Source organism: Muscardinus avellanarius, assembly GCF_963383645.1.
Source record: "Muscardinus avellanarius genome assembly, chromosome: 20".
Taxonomy (NCBI): domain Eukaryota; kingdom Metazoa; phylum Chordata; class Mammalia; order Rodentia; family Gliridae; genus Muscardinus; species Muscardinus avellanarius.
In genome coordinates this window covers 7,736,329-7,759,056 of record NC_137806.1, presented here as the reverse complement: position 1 = coordinate 7,759,056, position 22,728 = coordinate 7,736,329, and the positions used below count along the sequence as shown (strand labels likewise).

The window sequence follows — 22,728 nt, the reverse complement described above, 5'->3', positions numbered from 1 at the left end:
ATTAAGTACCAAAAAGAAGCTAGAGAGAGAGAGAGAAAGAGAAAAGGGAAGGAAAAGGAAGAATAAAAAAGATTCCTTTGTGATGTGTGATGTAATTAACACACTCTTGAGAAAGTTGAAACATTTAAAGACAAACATTTGCCGGGCGCGGTGGGCACGCTTGTAATCCCCGCACTTGGGAGGCGGAGACAGGAGGATTGCGCAGGTTCAAAGCCAGCCGCGCTGGGTTAAGAGACCCTATTTCCAAATAAAAAATATATTAAAAAAATAGGTCTGGGAATGTAATCCAGAGGTAGAAGGGTTTTCAGGAACCCCAGTACCACTAATAATAATAATAATAATAATAATAATAATAATAATAATAAATAATAATAGAAACATTTTTCAAGCATATTATAACAAGTACATTATAACATCTAAAATAATCAGCTAGGTGTGGTAGTGCATACCTATAATCCCAATACTTGGAAGACTGAGACAGGAGGACTACAAATTCAATGCTAGCCTCAGCAACTTAGCAAGACTCTGCTTCAAAATAAATAATAAAAAGAGCTGAGAGTGTAGCTTGGAGGCATAATATCCCTGGGTTCAATCCCCAGTACCCAAAAAAAATTAAATTAAAATAAAATAAGCCATTATATGGGCCATATTAGAAGACTTTTATTGAGAAGCATTTATTGCCAGTTGGCATGGTTTGGGTATAGACTGACCCCCAGAGAAGTGAGCTCGCCAGTGAATTAATCCTTTGCTAGTTTGATAGCTTAGACTCCTGGGTGGTACAGCAGGCTGGCAGGCAGGGTGTGGCTGGGGGGTCATCATGGCTGTGTCTGTGCCTGTCCCTTCCTCTCTGTTTCTGCTTCCTGGCTGGCAGGAGCTGAGCCGCTTTGCTCCACCCACCATGACTTGCCACCGGGTCTGTGCCTTGGAGTCGGCTGACCATGGACTGAGCCACTGGAACCCGAGCCAAGTAAGCCCGGCCTCCTCTACATTGCTCTTGTCCAGTGTTTGGGCCACAGCGATGTAAAAACTGACAGATACACTATAGTCAGAGAAAAGAAACAGCCTTAAAGCTAATCAATACAAAGGGTTCTCTCTAAGGCTACGGTTCAATCCTGCAGGAGAAATTGATTTTCTCCTATACTCTTTGGCATAATGTCTCTGAGACTCTCTTTAAAATTGGAAACAGAAGGTAAAGGAAAGCTTAAAATACTTTCCAGCCATCACTGGCCTTTGTGGATAAGTAGTTTATTTTACCGTCTCATTCTTCCTAATATTTAGGTGGTTTTAAAACTAAGTATGAGAGAATTTACAATACTCTCCATTTTTCAATTAAGGAAAAAAGCCAAGAATAGTATTTTTTGTTTAACTTTACCCCTAAAATTGATCTGCAGGACACCATAGGATACTGAACTTTGGGATGGAGAAGAATAATTTTAATAAGCATGCTGCTGAATTCTCCTATACAGAACTGTATGGCGAGCACTGGGCTTACAGCCATGCATCACCACACCTGCTTATTTTTTTCCTTTTTCAGAATTAATTCCTTATATAGTAAACGCCACATTTTCTTAAAGCACTGTCTTCAAAGGTGTACTAGGGATTGCCCCGGAGAATCCAAAAGATGCTGCCCAGGGAGTGAGAAAAAATGCCCATCATCGTCCTGTCTAAATTCTTGCCCTCAGGCCATAGGAGTGACCTTCCAGCTTACAGTTACATGCTAACCCAACTGATTCTGTCTTTCGTAGAAAAGAAGATGAAGAGAACACACCTGTGAAGCTTAAGAGTGACGGTTCCATAGACAGTGGCAAAACCCAGGAGACGGACCCATCTCAGCAGGATACAACGAAACGGACTGGGCTGGAAGTACAAAATAACCACCTGCAGAGGGAGAGAAGAGAGAGACGGCCAGGGTCACCGAGGGCCTGCAGGCTGCACTCGGGCTTCGTAACCCGGCCTTCATGCACATGGACGGCCACATAAGCACACACTTATGTACATAATTCTTTAAAATGTCTTTAGTCACGGTGTAGATTAAAGAACTAGAATCTCTCTGCTTCAAAGTATGTTTTGCTTTCGAATAACATCTAAATTCTGAAAGTCTAATTTTGAGGAATTTATATCAACTGTTTATAAGCCTTTAGTAGCTGTTGACGTTTTGCCTCAAAAAAGCAGGCCGACTGGTTCCAATTGCCATACTCAATTGGAGCCTTGGTTATTCCCGCCTACGCTTCCCTGCCTGAGATCTTCCTAAGGTTACCCCTGACCGCACCCCAAACAATCCACCACTCCATTTCTATCTTGTTTTTATTTATTTATTACTATGGATCGAACCCAGTGGTTTAAGTGTACTAGGCAAATGCTCTACCACTGAGCTACATCCCAGCCCTTCTCGTTTTATTTTGAATCAGGGTCTCTGTGAGCTTCCCAGGCTGGCGCTGAAATTGCATCTTCCTGCCTCAGCCTTTCATGTCTTAGGGCTACAGGAATACACCACTGCACAAGGCTTATTTTTACCTTGTAGGTTAGTACCAGAATCAATTACCTCACTAACTCTTAGTTTCTCACCCTAGAGAAGCCAGTCAGAAGGGAATAGACGCTATAAATCAGATATTGCATTAAAATAATACAGGTAGCCAGGTGTGGCGGCGCACACCTGTAATTCCAGTACTTGGGAAGCTGAAGAAAGGATCGCAGGTTTGGGGCCAGCCTCAGCAATTCAGCGAGGCCCTCTGCAACTTACTGAGATCCTGTTTCAAAATAAAAAATAAAATAGGTCTGAGGGTATAGCTCAGTGGTATAACATCCCTGGGTTCAATCCCCAGTATCACACACACAAAATAATAATAATGTCGGCACTTGCCGGGCATGGTGGCTCACGCTTGTAATACCCGTGCTTGGGAGGCTGAGACAGGAGGATCACACAGGTTCAAAGACAGCCTCAGCTACTTACTGAGGCTCTCAGCAACTTAGTGAGACCCTGTTTCCAAATAAAATATAAAAAAGGTCTGGGAGTATAGCCCGGAGGTAGAAAGCCTCTGGGTTCCACTCCCAGTACCACCACCAAAAAAAAATAATAATAATAAAATAAATAAATAAATAAATAATAATAATGTCGGCACTGGGATAAATATCTGTGCAGTTTCAGTAGGACCACTAAGGGACAAATGGACGAGTAGGGGAATCAAAAGATATGTGCAAGGTACACTACTATGTTTCATATGCTACTCTTTGATTTTCATCAAACCTTTATAAAAAAAAAGAATTGATTTGATCCCCACTTAAGGAGTCAGTGCTAAAGGATCAATGCTGCTGAAAGGTAGGTTTGGAATCTGCTAGAGCAGCTGGCCTGAACTGTTTCTGATGACATCAAGACCACCGTAACAGCCAGGCGTGGTGGCTCACGCTTGTAATCCCTGCACTTGGGAGGCGGAGACAGGAGGATCGCGCAGGTTCGAAGCCAGCCGCGCGCGCTGGCTTAGGAGACCCTGTTTCCAAATAAAAATATAAAAAGTAGGTGTCTGGGAGTGTAGCCCGGAGGTAGAAGGGCTTCCAGAAACCCCATTACCACCACCAAAAAAAAAGACCATCGTAACAGAAAGTATATCCAGTGCCAAAACCCCGAGCGGTAAAGACCTTTGGCTTTAGCATGAGGCATCTATATTGCTGTGTCCATGGAGTGGGAGCTGATTTTTCTATCTGATAATTTACAAGTGGGCGCTCGTCTCCCTGGCAGGGCCCAGAATGACACTACCTGGAGCTCTCTGCTATGACTTCTTAAATGTGTCTGGTATTTATGGTAACAGAGTTAAAATTTCAAAGAGCAGAGAAAGCACTAGATAAAATTCTTCAGGAGAAATTTTAAAAAGGCAAAACCAAAAAAGGCATGGACAGGAGTTCACGTTGCCGCCTGTGTTCTCAAAGCCAAGCGGGCACAATTCAAAATGTATTCTTTCACTTGTACACGGTATTGTCCTTAGCTTTTCCAATTCACTAGAGACGATTAAGAAACAGATAAAGATTTGTCGCCTGGATTTGCCAGAGAAATGTGTGGATTCAGTGAAATTAAAAATTGAGACACCATTTTTACAAAACAGGTTAAGATTCTATACATTTGTGTTTTGTTTTAGCTCATACAATTTAGACCTATTTCCTTCACACAAGAGTCCAACAGTAATTATGAGCTTTGAGGAGCAAGCTTTTATTTCTTATTAAAAAATATAAGCTAAAAAAAAAAGAAAAAAGCTTAGGAAAAAAGCCAGAAATCTTGATAACTGAGGGATCTGGGGAGTATATGTGCTGAGAGTCATGACAGCCGAGAGACTACAGAGATGGGAATCTAAAATCTAGAACACATAAAGTCTCAAATATTTTCATTCGCAATGGCTTTAGACCTGGACTCCTGTGAGTTACCGTAAAATAAAATAAAAAACAAAATCCTGGGAGTTATTGTAAAGCCTCGCATAACACAGCAAGCTGTCTCTGGGTAATGAATGAGCAACAGAAAGAGAAACAGAAAGAAGTATTCTTGAGCTGCTGGGGAACTGCTGAGCTGAGATGCCTGCAGCCCTGGCTTCACAGACGAGGAATGCATGATCGCTGAGGAAAGACTCGGTTGGTCAGAAATAAATGAGAGTAGCAGTCAAGTTTCTCAGCATTCCTGGATGAGGTATACACTTGTAAAGTGACAGGAAATGAAAGTCTAGTGAACTTAACAAAATGGATTGTTAGGAACGGTTCAGCGAATAGCGAACTGGGCTCTCGTCTGCGTGGGCCAGAGGCGACATGGCGGCTCTGTAGAAGGCAGGCTCCAGGGCCAGTTGCCTTGGGTCCTCATCCTGGCTCTTTTCTTTACTGCTTGTGTGACTTTGACAAACATTTCACATGACCTTGTGAGGTCTCGGATGTCTCATTTGTAAAACAGGCACAACAGCTACAATTTTTCCTCCTGGAATTATTTTGAGGTTGAAATGTGATGGTATCAGCTAAGCACTCAAACACAGTACCACAGTACCTGGTATACTGAGTATTCGATAGTACTGCCCAATACTATTAGAAGAGTTGACTTTATAATTCTTTGTTCTACAAGTTGCCATTTTTGTTATAGTATAATTAAATCCCATTATTTGTTTTTGTTTAGTTATTTTTTGGTACTGGGGGTAGAACCCAGTGGCTTTTCTACCTTCAGGCTACACTCCCAGACCTATTTTATACTTTATTTGGATACAGGGCCTCACTAAGTTGCCGAGGCTGGCTTTGAACCTGTGCGATCCTCCTGTCTCAGCCTCCCAAGAACTGGGATTACATGCGTGCGCCACCACGCCTGGCTAAATCCCATTATTTGAATGAATTTTTCTAACTTCTTCAGCCATTCCCTCTTCTGGATTCCTATAACCACTTTTTTTTTTTTTTTTTTTTTTTTTTTTGGTGGTCTGGGGTTCCTGGAAGCCCTTCTACCTCCGGGCTACACTCCCAGACCTATTTTTTATTTTTGGAAACAGGGTCTCTTAAGCCAGCGTGATCCTCCTGTCTCCGCCTCCCAAGTGTGGGGATTACAAGCGTGCGCCACCACGCCCTGCTCCTATAACCACTTTTTAACTGTATACCTTTTCTATACCTTACATTGTAGTCATCTGTGTGTCTGAATCAAACAGAAACTTAGAAAGAGGCATGCTTCTGTGCACATTCTATGCGTCATACAAACAGAAAATTTTTGCACATTATTCATTTGCTCAATGATCTATTTTAGCTAAATTTTAAAGGAAAATCTTATCTGTAAAATAAACCATTTGAAAACTCTGAGTAGGGCTCACTAACCAATGTGATTCTAATTCCCATATTCAATATTTATTAGCTCTGGGAAAATCAGTAAGAGATGTGTGAGTCACAAAAATAAATCAGATGTGGATTAGATCCTCAAATAAGTTATAATTTAGTAGAGTGCATATTACATGTAAATGATCATGCTAAATATTTATATACCGCTTGCTGTACGCCACACTCTGCACCAAGCATTTTATATGCATGTATTCACTTAATCTTCACAACACTTGCAAACTGGGAGCTTCTATTTTACAGAAGAGAACGGAGGCAGAGAAAGATGACGTCATCTGCCCAGGATCTCACGGCTGGGAGGTGTCCAGGACAGGCTCCAAACGCAGGCTGTTTGACTTCAGAGTTCATGCTCATAAGAAAACTATGCTGCTTTCTCTCCAAATGGTTTTCCTAGCCAGGGAGGTGACTGATGCCATTATCTGGTGAGTTGTAAAATAAGAAGCATCTGGAGAAATCACCTTCAATGAAAACGAGCGAAACTGCACTGGGAAGGCCGGCATCTGAGCAGGAGCCAGGGGTCAGGTTTAAGTGTGCAGAAAACAGAAGGGGAAGGGAGCCCAAGACAAAAGCAATTTACGGACAAGTTCCGGAGCGTGGAATATAGTTACAGCCAGGAAGACATAAAATTGTAAGACACAGATGAGGCCAGATGGTTGTAAACCTGAATAACAGGGTGAGGAATTCAGGTTTTATTCCACGGGTCGCAGACTGAGCCCAGATCAGAAGCATGTGCCAAGGAGCCCACTGGGCAGCGGCAGGTCAGGAGACTGGCTGGGCCTTGGCGGGGAAGAGATTGACGTGAGAGAACCAGGTGGAAAGAGAAAAAAAAAAAAAGCCAAATTCATTGTACTCCCCATCAAAATCCCCTTTTCTTCTTCTTCCAGGGTCCCCTTCATTCGGTCCCCCAAATGTCAACTGATGGATGTCTCTGATCACCTCCGTGTCCAGTTGAGAACCTTCAGTGGTCCTCAGCAAACTTAGGAAAAAGTCAGCGTCATTCACGATGGTTGGCGAGGCCCTCCACGGTCAGCGGCAGCTCACCGGGCTGCGCCATTACTGCTCACCAAACCCTCCAGTCCTCGACCCTGCCGACCCTCCTGATGCTCACACAGCCCCAGGGTCTGACCTGTGCCTGGCTACTGCTGCTCACCCCTCCAGGCCCCAGGCCAATATGGCTGCCTCTAACAGAGGCTCCAAAGTGGACCACACCGCCCCCTTGGGGCCGCTGGAATGAAATACAGAGACAACAAACTTGTCACTGCGTCCTTTGGTTTATCCCAGGAAGAAGGGGGATTTCCAAAGGGTTGCTGGGTAAGTTTTGTTTGCTTGTTTCTGAAAGAGGAATGGTAAGCCAGGGAAGTTTGGGGATCTACACCATCTACCTATCACCTCTCTATCTCTCTATCATCCTTCCTAGTCCGTCCTCTCTTCCCTCCGGTAGATTCAGACTCAGTGGCAGCCACGCTCATCTCCACTTCTGTGACATTGGCGCCGAGTTCTGGCATGCAGAAAAGGCTCAATAAATATTTGTCGAATGAAAGATTAAAAAAAAGAGCGATAGGAAAAAGGGACGGCTGGATGTAAGTAATGTTGAGAGCCTGGGCTCAGCCATTCACAGGACCAGCCAAACAAAGATGCTGAATCAAGAAAACACTGGGCGGATGGCTATTTGTTGAGGCAAAAGGGGGAAAAGATGTCGACGATTTGTGAAGATTTTAAGCCTGAGTGACTGAGAGGAAGAGAATTGTGTTTGAAATGCCACAGAACAAAGAAGAGGCTGCACAAATCTGAGGGCAATTATTATACTTCTACCTAGAAATTAGCCCACCTCATCCTCCTAGCTCAGCTCAGGCCGCAGGTCAACGACGTCCCAGCACCCGGGGTGAGTGAGGATTCTGACCACCAACACGTCATTACTCTTACTGAATATTAAGTTTTCCTTCATCTATCTCATCAATTCTATTTTGAAAAAGAATTTTTTTTTTTTTTTGTATTGGGAATTGAACCCAGGGGCATTCTACCTCCAACCTCCACTCCCAGCCTTTTTAATTTTTATTTTGAAACAAGATCTTGCTAGGTTGCTGAGGGCCTCACTAAGTTGCTGAGGCTTATTTCAAATTACCTTTGAAATAATTATACATGTAATTTATTTGTTTAATGTATCTTCCTGGCTAGTTTATAAGAAACATGAAGGAAGAAATTGCAATATCTTATTCAAATTGCCTGCTCATTTCCTGCATGTGTGCTCTCTGCAATTATGAGTAACTAACATGTATCTGTGGAAGGAATGAGGTTTAAAATAGAAAACACAGTACAGGAATGAAGGAAGGCAAGAGAAGAAGGGAAGAAACAGAGTAAGGTTATTTATGGATGTACTTTGTATAAATTGCCTATGGAATACCCAATTCAGTAGTGTAGCAGTTAGTATACTTTGTAATAAGAAAAAAAAAATTTAAAGTCCAAAATGAGGCTACAAAGTTCAAATCCCAACATCTAACCTTTTTATTGTTGCACATAACCTATGTAAACATACAGCTCAATAAAATTATTATAAAATATATAGCCTTCCCGAGTTCCAAGTTAATACAATTTCATACCAGATCTTGGAGAAGAAATGGAGAAAAACTAAGCCACTGACTCAGATAAGGAATTTATGAATGATGTGGAATGTGCTAATATCATCATACCAATAACTGTCATTTTTACGTACCAATAATTCTGATGGTGACAACCATTGCTATGGCTTGAATGTTCCTTCCAAAAGCATGCAGAAATGCAATGGCGTTTGTGGTAGTATTGAGACGTGGGACCTTTAAAAGTTTACTCGGTCACAGGGCCCGTAAGACCATTATGGTGATTGTGAGCTAGTTAGCAAGGGACATGCTCCTGATGAAAAGACGAATTTGGTGTGATTTTTCTGTGTGTTCCTGGTGCTTGCTTGCCCTTTGGCTAAGTTATGATGCAGATAAAGGTCCTCACCAGGCGCCAACACCATGCTTTTGAACTTCCCAAATAAACTTCTGTTTTTATAAATTAGCCATGGACTATGGTATCCTGTTATAGCAGCAGAAAATAGACTAATACCTTCACCCACACCCACGATGATCACTATGTTAGACATAGTACCTATACTCAGGGCCTTTAAGAATACTTTTATCATCTTCATTTTAAAGAAACAGAGACTAAATTTTAATGGGCTTCCCTAATTTCCCCCTGGTTATCAAAATGGTTTTTATCAGAATTCATACAAAGTTCCTTTGCTGTAGGAAGTGATAAAGGCAAAAATTCCAAAGTACATATTCCAAGGGGAAATTACCTCCATTCTCCTTCCAAGACCAGGGGCTAATGATAGATATAAAGACGTTGTATTGAATATGTGGGAAGCAAGATGTGGTGTGTGTGTGTGTGTGTGTGTGTGTGTGTGTGTGTGTGTGTGTGTGTGAGAGAGAGAGAGAGAGAGAGAGAGAGAGAGAGAGAGAGCGCTAGAGAGATATTCTGTTCATTGAGCAACCTATGAGCTAAGGAGAATGCATAATTTCTGGATAAGTGAACATAGAATATAAATTATAGTTGTAAAATAAAACATCCTGTGCTAAAGGGGCTGGGGTGAGAGAACAGGCACATCCAGGGTTAGCAGCAGGAGGCGCCATACCAAATCCACCATGTTTTGGAGTTTGGCCTGGTTGCCTATACTCTTTGGATATGAACACAGCTAATGCAGGCAAAAACAAACAAATAACAATAATAACAACAACCAAGAACCACAAAGAAAAAGCCTATTATCTAGGCTTTTCAAATATCCACAAAATAGAAGACTGTTTTAAAGTAGAATGTGTTTAGCTGGGCGTGGTGGCGCACGCTTGTAATCCCCGCGCTTGGGAGGCGGAGACAGGAGGATCGCGCAGGTTCGAAGCCAGCCGCGCTGGCTTCAGAGACCCTGTTTCCAAATAAAAATATAAAATAGGTCTGGGAGTGTAGCCCGGAGGTAGAAGGGCTTCCAGGAACCCTAGAACCACCAAAAAAAAAAATAAAAAATAAAAAAAAATAAAGTAGAATGTGTTTTATTTTGCAAGTATACACACATCAAAGACAGAAACCACTATACCTGCTCCATAGATAATGCGCAAGGCTTTTCAGAGCGGAATACTTGGGAGGGAAGATGGTCAAGAGCCGGCCCAGTCCATCGCCGCTCCAAAGCTCTGAGAGCAGAAGCTGGGTGCTCATGTCTTGGGCCTGATATTTTCAGAATCTGAGCAACGGTGCTGAACACAGCAGCTCTACATTCCTAATTGGTGCATCAAGTGTTATCTGCTTCAGTTTAGCGAAACTGGTGTGAATTAAATCACTTTTATGGGTGAATGAGGTGTTATACGCGTTGAGGTTTCTGGAGAGCTGCTTGTGTTTATATTTTTGGATGCTGGGTAACAGGAAGCATGCTAGCAGATGCAGGCTGATGAAGGCGCCCCTTGGTGAGGGTCTGAAAGGCTTGTTGTGCGTTAACAGCTCCTCCCACCACATCTGGAGGCCTCTCTGCTTCCTCCAAGGGCAAGGTCTGCTAGGCAGGTATCTTGCAGGCCTGTTTGTGCAGCTCACATTTGCTGTGCTGCCTGAGCCAAGTAAAGAATTTGGCTGGTATTTTATCTTGTTAAAGAACATCCAAAGAGGCCTCACTTGGAGATACTTGGAGATATCTACTATTAAGACCTTGTGCTTATTCAGGGTAGTGCTCTTCTAAAGCACAAGGCTGGAAATCAGTCACTTAGGCAGAGTTATGCCCAGTAAAATGGTGTCAAATAAAACTGTCTTTAGGGGGCTTTAGTTCAAACCCTTTCAGTACGCTCTAAAGTTATTTTTTTTCTGTATTTGACAATAGATAAGATTCTATACATGAGAAATATTTAGGATGTAAAGACAAGTCTTTTAAGATTTTAACTGACAATTTAAGACTGGATTTAAAACATAAAAAGTAAAAAGTCCTCAATTCATTTTGTTTGTTTGTACTGGAGACTGGACCCAGGGATGAGCTATACTCCCATTCCTTCTTTATTTTTAATTTGAAACAGGATCACGCTAAGTTGCTGCCGGTTTTGCTAAGTTGCTGAGGCTGTCCTTGAACCAGTGAGCCTTCTGCTTTAGCCTCCCAAGTACTGGAATTATAGATGTGTGCCACCAGACCCAGCTTTCTCAGTGCATCTTTACACTGACTCAATTACAAACACCTAAGAGAGACCAGGATTGTGATTCTGTCTTTATACAACCGTGGTCGTTATAACCTTATTACTTTGTGCTTGACATCTATTAACCCAAAACAACAACAAAAACAAAAGGATAGATTAGTAGACTAAAAATATAAGACAGAAATAAAATATAAAATAAGATTTGGGGTTGTTTTGATGACCTATATGATATTCTTGATAATTCTCTTCAAAATTCCAAAAATAATACCCAGGAAAATATAAAAAAATTAAAAGAAGTAGCAGTTCTTAAAACTAAAGGCAAAGATGACAAGATCCCAAGGTCTTAGTTGTGATTCTACTTTCTTCTTGGTAGATGGTATCAAATTAATTATTACCCTTTAAATAAAATATCACAGGCCTCCTCCTCTGAACCAGAATAAGATCTGAAATGCCAAAGATGACAAGGAGAGATTTTCACTCATACTCTGAGACCCATGAGTCTTAACTAAATAAGACAAATTTAAAAATCCATGGACATGCCCTGTCTGTACAGGAACTATCTCTACCTCAGCCAGTAAGGGTCCTCTAGCCCACTACTGCCCCGCCTCCGTCAACGCTCCTCCTTCCAACCCATCCAGGGATTCGATGCCAAGAGACATCAGAAATGTGACATGAGGCTGTCGGAGGAAAAATACAGAAAGGCGGGGAGAGGAGATGATGCTAAAGAGGAGAGGTCCCCATCTTGATGTCTCCCCATCTCTCCACAGGGAACAGTAGGTAGGAGTTGTCCTTCTTAATAAAAGAAACACAGAAACACACGGCTATTTTGTTGCAAACTTTTATGACCTCTCAATATGCATGGTTTGAAAGAGATAATGTTTTGGTTAAGAATAAAGAATGGGCATAACCATACTAACCACCATTTTCTCCAAAATACTCACGAATATGGGAAAACTCTCAGAAATTATATTTAGTTAAAAATAAGCAGCACATAGCCAGGCGTCGTGGCGCATGCTTGTAATCCCCGCGCTCGGGAGGCGGAGACAAGAGGATCGCGCAGTTTCAAAGCCAGCCTCGCTGGCTTAAAAGACCCTGTTTCCAAATAAAAAATATAAAAATAGGTCTGGGAGTATAGCCCGGAGGTAGAAGGGTTTCCAGGAACCCCAGTACCACCAAAAAAAAAAAAAAAGCAGCACATAAAAATATGTAAAGCATAGGTTGTGATATGGGTTATGCTTAGTTTTTATGTGTATAGAGGTACATGTATTATGTAAATTAAAGTATACTTATACCCTGCTTATTACCTTTAATATAACAAACACCCTTAATTTCTTTCAGAATATAAGGCAAAAGGAGCTATGCATAAAAGCTAAGAGACAAAATGTATTGTTTGGGTTTTTTTTTGCGGGTCTGGGGATGGAACCCAGGGACGTTCAACCTCCGAGCTACACCCTCTGCCCTATTTTTTATTCCTTTTATTTTGAAACAGGGTCTCACTGAGTTGCAGAGGGCCTCACTAAGTAGCTGAGGCTGTCCGCGAACCGCGATCCTCCGGTCTCAGCCTCCCGAATGCTGGGATTACAAGCATGCGCCACCACGCCAGGCTTGTTTGTTCTTCTTAAATTAATCCAAAAACTTGTTTTCTATAATTACAAAAAAAGCAAAGCAACGATAATTGAAGCTATGACTCTGTTTCCTACTTTTTTCTCCCAATGCTCTTAACAAACAAACTGCAAATTCCTGATAAAAATATACATTAGTGAGGAGAAAGGTGAGTACTGTGATCGAAATATTAGAATCAACATTTTTGGTTTTATTATCATGAAAAAGATTACATTTTCTGAAGTAGATACTTATAGACTCTAAGCCAAAGCTTTACTGTGACTGCAAGTTGAAAAGGCAGTGATTTAGAATGATATAAACAGATGCACCATTCTATATGTGAGGATGACTACTCATATCAGTGTTGAAGGTGACTCTCTGGTTTTAATATTAGGTGTGCATTTATATCTCAGTATAGTTTTAATATAATCAGAAAAAAGGTTCATTTAAAATGAGAAATTACTTGTTTGTTACAAGTACTCAAAACATAGTAAATAATTTACTTATATCATGATGTTGCTGAACAAGTATAAGATCTTTAGCTTTAGAAGATGCTTTTGACAGGTAGCACACATTAAGGCTCAGATAGATAAATAAATTCAGAGGGAGGCCTTAGAAATAATAGAAGTATCACTAATATAACAGAGTAATTTTTGGAAATGACTTTGTTTTGGTTTGAAGACTACTATGGTTTTAATATAGAATTTCCCTGGAGAAGTTCGTATGTTGGCAATAGAAAATTGTTCAAAGGTGAAATAATTCAATCGGGTCTCTAATCTGGGTAATCCCACTGATGAGTTAGTCATTTTTTATTATTTATTTTTGTGTGTGTGGTGCTAGGGATTGAACCCAGTGACATTCGACCTTTGAAGTATACCCCCAGCTTGATATTTTATTATTTACATTAAAATAGGGTCTCACTGAGTTGCAGAGGGCCTCACTAAGTAGCTGAGCCTGGCCATGAACCTGTGATCCTCAGGTCTCAGTCTCCCAAGTACTGGGATTACATGCATGCGCCACTGCCCGGCTGGGCTAATGATTTAAATAGGCTTGCTGAGTGGTAACCGGGCAGGTGGGCGGTTGGTGCAGGCTGTCACTGCGGTGTCGCCTCGGGGGGCTTTCTGTCCCAGGTCCCTTCTGTCTCTCTGCTGCTGGCTGTCTTGAGCAGCTCCCCCACCACCGCCTGCTGCTAACATGTTCCTGCCTTGAAGCCCTCTCCCATGGACAGAACCTCTGAACCCATGAAACCTTCCCAACTCTCCTTGTTCTAAAACAAGGGGTGGGCATGCACAGGGCCTCTAAACAGTTTGTGTGTTACAACCGGCAGGATCCTTGAATATGCTGTCTGCTTTGAATTTATTACAACCGTCTTCTGGCAGATGATTTGAGGAAGGGGTTTAGTTTGGGTGGAAGTGGTGCCCCATGTGGGCATGGAGCTCACCCATCTCTGCAATTAAAGGGGCTTAGCACGGTGCTTCTCAACCACTCGTGTGCTGACGAATCGCGTGGATTTCTGGTTAGAATGCAAACTGTGTTTCAGTAGACTTGGGACAAAGCCCAAGACTCGGCCTTCCTGGTGAGCTCCCAGAGAATGCCGGGCTTGCTGGTTCCTGGCCCGCAGTTGGAGTAGCGAGGGCTGCTTAAGTGGATGAAACACAGAAAGTGTAGCTTGACAGCACAGGATAACTGAATCTTTCAGCTTGATCCATGCAGGTAATGGGAACATAAATTTAAACCCTTTGGAACCTCTCCTAAAATGGGAATAAAAAATGAGGCTTGCCTGTGAGCTAGAATAACTGGCAGAGAGGTGAAAAATGTCTCTCTTAGGAAATGGACAAGTTCAAAAACAGATGAGCTCTGAATCTGATCAATGATTTACTGGTTTAGGTTTTTTTCTTTTTTGTAAGTAATGGACAAAGAAACAGTGCAAGAATTGATAAATAGAGTGGTGATGAAAGGCTGATAGAAGCTAGGAGATTTTACATGACTTTGCAAGATACAAAATAGTAGCAACATACATCTTTAATATATATATGCGTGTGTATATATAAAAAATTATTTTTGTGGTACTGGTGATTGAACCCAGGGACATTCTACCTCTGAGCTACAACATAGCTCTTTTTCAAATAGCCCTTTTTTAGCCGGGCGTGGTGACACACGCTGTAATCCCCGCACTTGGGAGGCAGAGACAGGAGGATCGTGCAGGTTTGAAGCCAGCCGCGCGCGCGCTGGCTTAGGAGACCCTGTTTCCAAATAAAAATGCAAAAATTGGTCTGGGAGTATGTCCCGGAGCTAGAAGGGCTTCTAGGAACCCCAGTACCACCAAAAATAAATAAATAAAATAAAATAGCCCTTTATAAAATTTTCTGTTGTTGTTTTTTCAAACAGGGTCTCATTAAGTTGTTGAGATTTTTGCTAAGTTGCTGAGGCTGGTCTCAAACCTGCAATCCTCCTGCCTCAACCTCCCACGTACAGGGATGACAAGCGTGCGCCACCATACCTGGCTAAAAAAGGGCTATTTAAAAAAGGGCTCTGTTGTAGCTCAGAGGTAGAATGTCCCTGGGTACTTGAGCTTTTAAACAAACGCTGAAGCAGATGAGATTTTGGAAACTTTTGGAGATGGACGGATGCAGTTGGCATTATAAGATGGACCCAAGCCCCGGGTAGGGAATGCTACAGCTGGGGTCTGGACTGTCCCACAGAAGCTCATGTGTTAAACTCAGTGTCCAGCTTGGTGCTGTTGAGAAGTGGTAGAAACTTAGAGGAGGAGCTGCTGGGGGATCTTCTAGTCATTGAGGCCATACCTCTGAAGAGGACGGTGGGACCCAGCATCTGGTCGTCCTGTCGTTCAGATCCAGGCCCCAAGCCACGTGGCTTTGCCCCACCAGAGCCCCCCAGCAGCACGTGCTGCTGTAAACCAGACCCCAGAGCAGCAGGGACAAGTAACTCTGCACCCCAACTTCCAGGCTGACAGGCCAAAATAAGCCTCTCCTCATTGAGGTTGCTTGATTCCGTTATGTTGCTGTAGCCATGGAAAGCTGCCTGACACATTTATCACCCCACTGTCCTGACGGGGAAGCTGAGCCCAGCTAAGTTGAGGAATCCACACAGGGTCACACGGCTGGTAGGTGGCAGAGCTGAGATTTTAACTCAGCCGCAGTGTGGAGCCCGAGGTCACTGTACGCTCGGCGGCCCAGCATCGCACAGGGGCGCCGAGCCCAGAGGTCCAGGTGGTGGGCTTCCCTGGAAGGAGCCCGGCACTCTGGGATGCCTGGGCACCAGGACTCGGGCCAACTTGTTCCATTTAGTAAACAAGCAGGGGTTGAACTGAAGAGGTCTATTTATACAGTAAAAATAAAATAGCTTTAGCAAAAAAAAAAAAAGTAACTAAAAGAATGCGCTTAAGGATGTTGCAGTTTAGATCTTGAAAGCCCCCCAGGAAAGCAGGGGTGTTCAGAGGCAAGATGACTGAATCAGGATGCTGCCCTCTGGTGCCCAGCCCAGAGGTCCAGGTGGTGAGCTTCCCTGGAAGGAGCCCTGCGCTCTGGGATGCCTGGGCACCAGGACTCTCAATCCTCTTTGAGGATTTCTCACGGGGATGGGCTCCCTGGGTGGCCACTGTGGGCAGGGTGCCACTGGGGGAGGCGGGCACTGGGGCGTGGCCTGGGCTCCAACTGCCCCTGGTCCCCCCTCCTGGCTGCTCCGTGTGCTGTGACGCTGTTCTCCACTGCTTCCTGCCCCAGTAATGCTTCTGCTTTGGGGCCTGCTGACACAGCTGAGCCTCCGAAACTGTGAGCCAGACAAGCCTTTTCTCCTCTAAGTCGTTCTTGTCAGGTGATTTGGTCACAGTGACGGCAAAGCTGACCAAAACCCTGGGCTGAGCCGGGTGTGGTGGCGCACACTTGTAATCCCAGTACTTGGGAGGTAGAGGCAGGAGGATCACGGGTTTGAGGCCAGCCTCAGCAGCTTAGTGAGGCTCTAAGCAACTTAGTGAGACTGTTTCAAAATAAAAAAAAAATAAAATAGTGATGGGGTTGTAGATAAAAAGTAGCTTGTCTCTGGGTTCGATCCACAATAACACACACACACACACGCACACACACACACACACACAGCAATGGGTGAATACAAGTTTTAAAAAAAAAACTGCAATAGTTCGTGAAGAGAATCTTTGAAAGCAAAGAGTGATAACCCAAAGACTGAACTACAGCAAAAAAAAATAAAAAAAATACAGTTATTAACATGGGAAAACTCAGAAGCCAGAACTAAATACTGGAACATGTATGATGATGGTTTTAATATATGTGCAAGTCCAGGTTTTCCTCATGGAAACTCTGGATTTAGTAGGGCCAGAGGATTATAAAACTAGTCTCCCTCCACCTCCTCCTCTTTCTTTCATTCTTTCTTTCTTTCTTTCTTTCTTCCTTTCTTCCTTTTCTTTTCTTCCTTCTTTCTTTCTTTCTTTCTTTCTTCCTTTTCTTTTCTTCTTTCTTTCTTTCTTTCTTTCTTTCTTCCTCCCTCCCTCCCTTCCTTCCTTCTTTCCTTCCTTCCTTTCTTACCCATAGGTCTCTTTAACCTACCAAGGGCTCTGGGCTGCTGGTACTGGTGTGAAGCCTGAAAAGAGGACACTCAAGACTGGCAGAGTCAAAATTCATACTAATCCTAGGGAAGGATGAGGAAAATGCCTGAGAATTACTGAAATGTGGCGAGAATTCTATTTCTAGAGACTGTCCTACATACCCACTCGTACAAAATTTGCAAAGATGTCCATCCAAAAATATTCACTAAAACACTGTTGGCAACAGCAAAAAGAATGAGACCATTTTCCAGTGATATGGAACAGGTGAAACTGGTAATTCGTGTTATTTCCATAGCACGGAAAACCATAACATTTTAAATAAGTAGATCCAATTCTGTTTCTGTGCAAACAGCTTTAAGAAAGATATTGTTATGTGATTAAAAAAAAAACTTGTTTCTGCCTAAAAGCAGGCAACTATTCCATTGTAAATTAACCTAGCTAAAAGTAATTAACAAGTCAATAGGAGAGGAGAACTAGGCCTTCCTCTATCTAAAGACAGATCAACATGATAAGCCAGCTAAGATGGTAGGAGGGGTTGGCCTTCATGAAAGGATACACCTTGCCACACCTTGTTGAGGGAGGTACCTTACAGGGTTAAGGGGAGGTACCTTACAAGGACGTTCACTACATCAGAACTACCCAAACAAGATGGAGGTCATGGGTATAAAAATTCCGGTCCACGTGCTGTATCTGGGGAGTGGTGAGTTGGCCCGGGCCACCCTCCCCTCTCATGCCATTTTGGCATGGGGCTGTAACTATTTTCTGTATTTCTATTTTCTGTATTTGTATCTTTTTAATAACCTTCTTTAAATCTTCAGCAACTGTCCAAGCTATGCATATTTATTCTTAGCTTAGGACAAGAACCCGCGGTTTTTCTGTTTTTGGTTGTTGTGGGTTTTGTTATGGGTTGGGAGAAAGTGTGTCTGGGACCCTCGCAGAGGTTCCCGGGTAACAGTTTCTCCACAACCATATTCTCCCAAACCATAACAGAGTCTCAATGTCCTGGACAGAAGAGTCCGCCCTCCTAACTGAGGGTTTCACCTGGGGATTCAATCAATAGCGAATTGAAAGCATTTGAAAAACAAAATGTGTTTGAGGCTGGCAGGTGTCCCGCAGCGGCTGAGCCCTGGCCTAACACATACGGGGCTCTGAGTTTAATTCTCAGAATTGAAAGAAAAATCTACCTCTGTGTTGGCTTTCCCCCTTCACAATTACTCACCAAACAATAGATATAACAAGTCCTTACATCACATTTACACTGCCTCAGGCATTAGAACTGATTCAGAGATGAGTTAGAGTCCCCTGAAGGATGTGAACAGGTCCTATGCAGGCACCATGCTGTTATGTATTAGGGGCCTGAGCATTGCTGGATGATGTTTGCTATTCACAGGAGGTCCTGGAACCAATCCCCTGCAACTACTGCAGGACAGAATGACTGCTGTATGTACTGGGAAGCGGGATTGGAGAGTGGAAATGTTATAGGATTTGGAAACACCAGGGACTGCTCTGCTCCTTACCAAATGCATGACCTTGAGCCATGCATGACCTTGGGCCATGCACGACCTTGAGCCATGCACGACCTTGAGCCAGCCATTCATTCTAACAATCTCCTCCCTCATCTGAAAAGCTCGATTAATAACCCTCCTCCTCTCCTCCCCCAAGAGGATAAACAGGTATGGGAATGTACTGTGATAACTAAAGCAGCATAATTACTTCTCTTCTGTGGATGGCTTAAAGATGGGTGCAAACCCCTTTTTATTCCTACTGAAGGTGAATGCTAAGTAACTCTACCAGATTCTCATCAATTCCTTCTTGAGAGCGAATTAACAAAAGTCATCTCAAATTCCCATGGTGAGGAAGCTCTTTGCCAGCCTCCTGCGGTCTGACTCATGACCTCACCTCTTTTGGGAGGACACATTCTCAGAATTCCTAGCTAAGCGAAGGCAAGTTGACCTTCTCAATATAGTTTTAATCCTCCCTCTGTTCATGTCTATCTTCTGGAGAAGAGTTCTTTTAAACACAGGAGCAGGACCAAGAATAAAAACTAACAGGTAATCGGCATTTTTACTTTTCATTACAGACTTGCTTTCTGCTTTTCCTAAACTGAGGTACTCAGGAGGTTAAGTGACTTGCCCATGACAGCCTAGCTTCAAGATGTCAAAGGTGGAATTGTCTAAATTGTTGACAATTTCACAGGAGGTTTTCTGGTTTTTAATCCTGAAAATGGTATGGTGCCCAAAAGTTGCTTTGAATAATTGGCAAAGTTAAATTACTAACATAAACACTTTGAGATCATCATTATTCAGATAATTATCTTGGTCCATTTAGAAATAGATTTTCTCCCTCTGAAATTCGCCCAGTGGCCCCCTCCCTGCCACCTCTCATAAGCCAAGTCTCTGGAATTTGCATCCATAGAAGCATCCGCTTGCTGACATCTTCCCCCACCTCTCGCTGACCCTCTGCATTCCAACATCCAACTCCCTGAGTCCCACCTGCCTCTCCAGCCTCCTCCTTGTGACTTACTCCCTGGGCCAGGTCTTGTATCTGGATATTACCCTGCAAGTTCTTCCACTGAAGTCTCCTTATCTCACACAAAAGGCCACCTTTTCCTGTCTTCAATTGCCCCGATAGTGACTCTGATCAAGATCATCTAACCCATGATGGATATCGCCATTTTAGCCACAAATCACTATACCCGCCTCCTGCTGACATTCTTCCTTCCATACCCAGCCCAGTCCCGCGGCGGAGAGTCTCATGGCATTTCCACCACTGTTTTGCCTCATCATTCCTGTCTTTCAGCTGCATCTGCCATCTCTCCCTACAATCTGCCCGTCCTACTCCTGGAGTGCTAACTTAGCACTGACTCGCACTTCTGATGACACATACATGTCTCCAACATCAGATGATCCTGCAGCGCTGTCATTTCTCCCTCTCTCTTGCTCACTGGCCCTCTCTCCCTAAGCAATTCACTACTGAACACCCATTCCTTCTTGAACTCTATCATTGGCATATCTGATTGTTTTTTTTTTCTGTTTATCCTTTGAAACAATCTTAAGCTTACAGAAAACTTGCAAGAACAGTATAAACAATTTTTTTTCTAGAACACTTTGGGAAAATCATTATCTTGCTATCCCATCCTTTTCAAATACTTCCAAGCAGAGTTAACTCTGCTGCCAAATAAAACCCACATGCCTTGGTGAGGGCGAGACCTTCTGGTCCTTGGCCCCGGAGGTGCTCACCACCTGCTGCGCTAAGCACCACCTAGCCGCACTGTCTTCTGGGTACGCCAGACTTGCTCGCTAGACTGCCTCTGCTGGCCCACCTGCTCTGGAATGTTCTCTTGACTCTTTATTAGCAAACTTTTGCTATTATTTAACATCTAGATGGTTAATTATATCTATTAATATCTAGATAATTATCTCTATTAATATCTAGATATTATTTAATATCCAGCTTAAATATCACCTTTAGGGAAGGGAAGCTTTCTACCTCTCTCTCAGGCAAATTAGGTGCTTCAGGATCTGTGTGAAATTTACTATAGTACATTGTTGTAAAAATAGAATTTTGGAGCCTTTATATTTTACTTCTCTGATGTTCCTTGTGGATATAATTTGTAATGCCAGCAATGAAAGCCATCTAGAATGGCACCTGTAGAGCCGGGTGTGATGGTGCAGGCTTGTCATCCCAGCACATGGGAGGCTGAGACAGGAGGATCCAGGTTCACGATCAACCTTGGCTACTTAGTGAGGCTCTTTGCAACTCAGTGAGACACTGTTTTAAAATACAGAATAAGAATCAGGGCTGGAGGTGTAGCTGGGAGGTAGAATCCCCAGTACCATAAAAAATAAAGAAAGAAATAAAACTAAAATTAAAATGGTAGCTGTAGTTTACACACCTTTGTATCCTAAGCACAGTGCTTGGACCACAGCGGGCCATCACTATTTGTTTGCTAAATGAGTCCACTAGTCCTCTCTCCATAATTTTCTTAGCAGTTTTTATCTAAAGTGCAGATCTGATTATTCACCTTTTGCTTGGAAACCATTTGGGCCCCCATTATTTATTAAAATTTGCATTGCTATGATTGCATATGAACTGTCCTCATATGCTTTCTCATGCTTCGTTAGACCTCTCTTGAATACCACCTAACACGTACGCATGTTCCCGCTGTGTGGAATTCACAGCCCAAGGGAGCATACAATTGACTTTCTTAAGTCATGCCCCTGTGTCACTATTCCTAGAGTGTTCTCTCCCCTTTTCTTTCTTTAGCACTTTTCCTACTCATTATTCCAAGGAGCAGATGTTTACTCCTGTCGGTAGCCTTTCCTGCCTTTCACAGGTAGGCCCCCTATGTTTTTCCAGAGGCTTTGGCTGGTATCTTCATCATGGACCACACTGCGCAGCATCACAACACAATTATTATATAATCTCGCCTTCCCACTGGGCAGTATGGTCAGTTTATGTTTACTGAATGAATGAGTGGATGAATGAAGGATTTCTCATTTAGGAATCATCAACTCCAGATGCAGCTGTCTTCTTAGGTTTGACAGACCAATCCCTCTAATTTACTTAGAAGGATGTGAGCACGCCCAAGTCCTACAGGAAAGGAGGAGGTCTTGCAACAGCCTCTGGTAAGAGTCTCAGCATATAATCTGCCATGATGTTCTCTTAGAGTTTTATATAAGGCTGCTACAACTAGGATGTGCTCTGCATAGTATAATTTTAAAGGCTCCAGTAAAAGGATACATTTTAAAAACTTTTAAAAATAATCATCACAATGATATGAAATGCTTACCACTAAAATCACTTTTTATATTTTCAAAAGATCTCCATGGATATTTACCAGAAAGGGTTAGGGTAGTGACAACTAACTAAAAGCCACTTAGGACTAAGTTCTTAAGGCAATAGGCACCAGAAAGGTAAATTTTGATGTAGAAAGAAAAAAGGAAGAAAGTTTTTAAGACATAGTCTATTGTTCTATGGTTCAGATAGGGAGATCCCAGCAAGGCAATCTCCAAGACACCAGAGAGAGCGGACACTCGGGTTGGAGAGGGGCTGAGAAGGAAAGTGGCAGACCCCTGGGCCTGTGTGCCCTTGTCTTCTCTAAAGATGTCACCTCCCACCAGGAGTATCAGCACATGGAGACTGCTTATGTGGAAAGGCTGGGATGCAGCTCAGTGGTAGCGTGCTTGTCTAGCATGTGTGAGGCTTTTTGGTTTTATTCCCAGCACAACATGCAAACAGCGTTTAATATAGGTGAGTCCTTAAATAGAACTTCTTTCTCTGCATACAGGCTCATTTATCTGGATGATGGATAAGTTTTGTTTAATATATATAACTTTTCTGCCTGTTGTGGATTCACTAGGACCAGAGTCTCCTGGCAGCAGAAGGAGGAAGGTAAGGGTACTTAGGCCTGCTGCCCAGTGTCCAGTAAAGTGCTAGGGCTCAACATCTTTTTTTTTTTTTTTTATGTGAAACTATTTTATTCTTTATTCTTTATTTATTTATTTCTGCTGTACTGGGAATTAAACCCAGAGATGT

General features: G+C 42.8%; 1 protein-coding gene across 1 annotated transcript in view; it reads right to left on the bottom strand.

The window, feature by feature from the left end:
* GPR158 (G protein-coupled receptor 158) overlaps nt 1-22,728 on the bottom strand; it is a gene marked incomplete at both ends in the record, with an annotated part of 324,736 nt that overhangs the window by 55,470 nt on the left and 246,538 nt on the right. The window contains 10 exons of the mRNA XM_080717186.1: nt 1,769-1,878; nt 6,959-7,057; nt 8,430-8,434; nt 8,543-8,642; nt 10,114-10,249; nt 15,197-15,302; nt 15,416-15,649; nt 17,171-17,225; nt 17,352-17,403; nt 21,496-21,627. Coding sequence (XP_080573312.1) covers nt 1,769-1,878; nt 6,959-7,057; nt 8,430-8,434; nt 8,543-8,642; nt 10,114-10,249; nt 15,197-15,302; nt 15,416-15,649; nt 17,171-17,225; nt 17,352-17,403; nt 21,496-21,627 — 1,029 coding nt within the window. The remainder of the gene's footprint in view (nt 1-1,768; nt 1,879-6,958; nt 7,058-8,429; nt 8,435-8,542; nt 8,643-10,113; nt 10,250-15,196; nt 15,303-15,415; nt 15,650-17,170; nt 17,226-17,351; nt 17,404-21,495; nt 21,628-22,728) is intronic.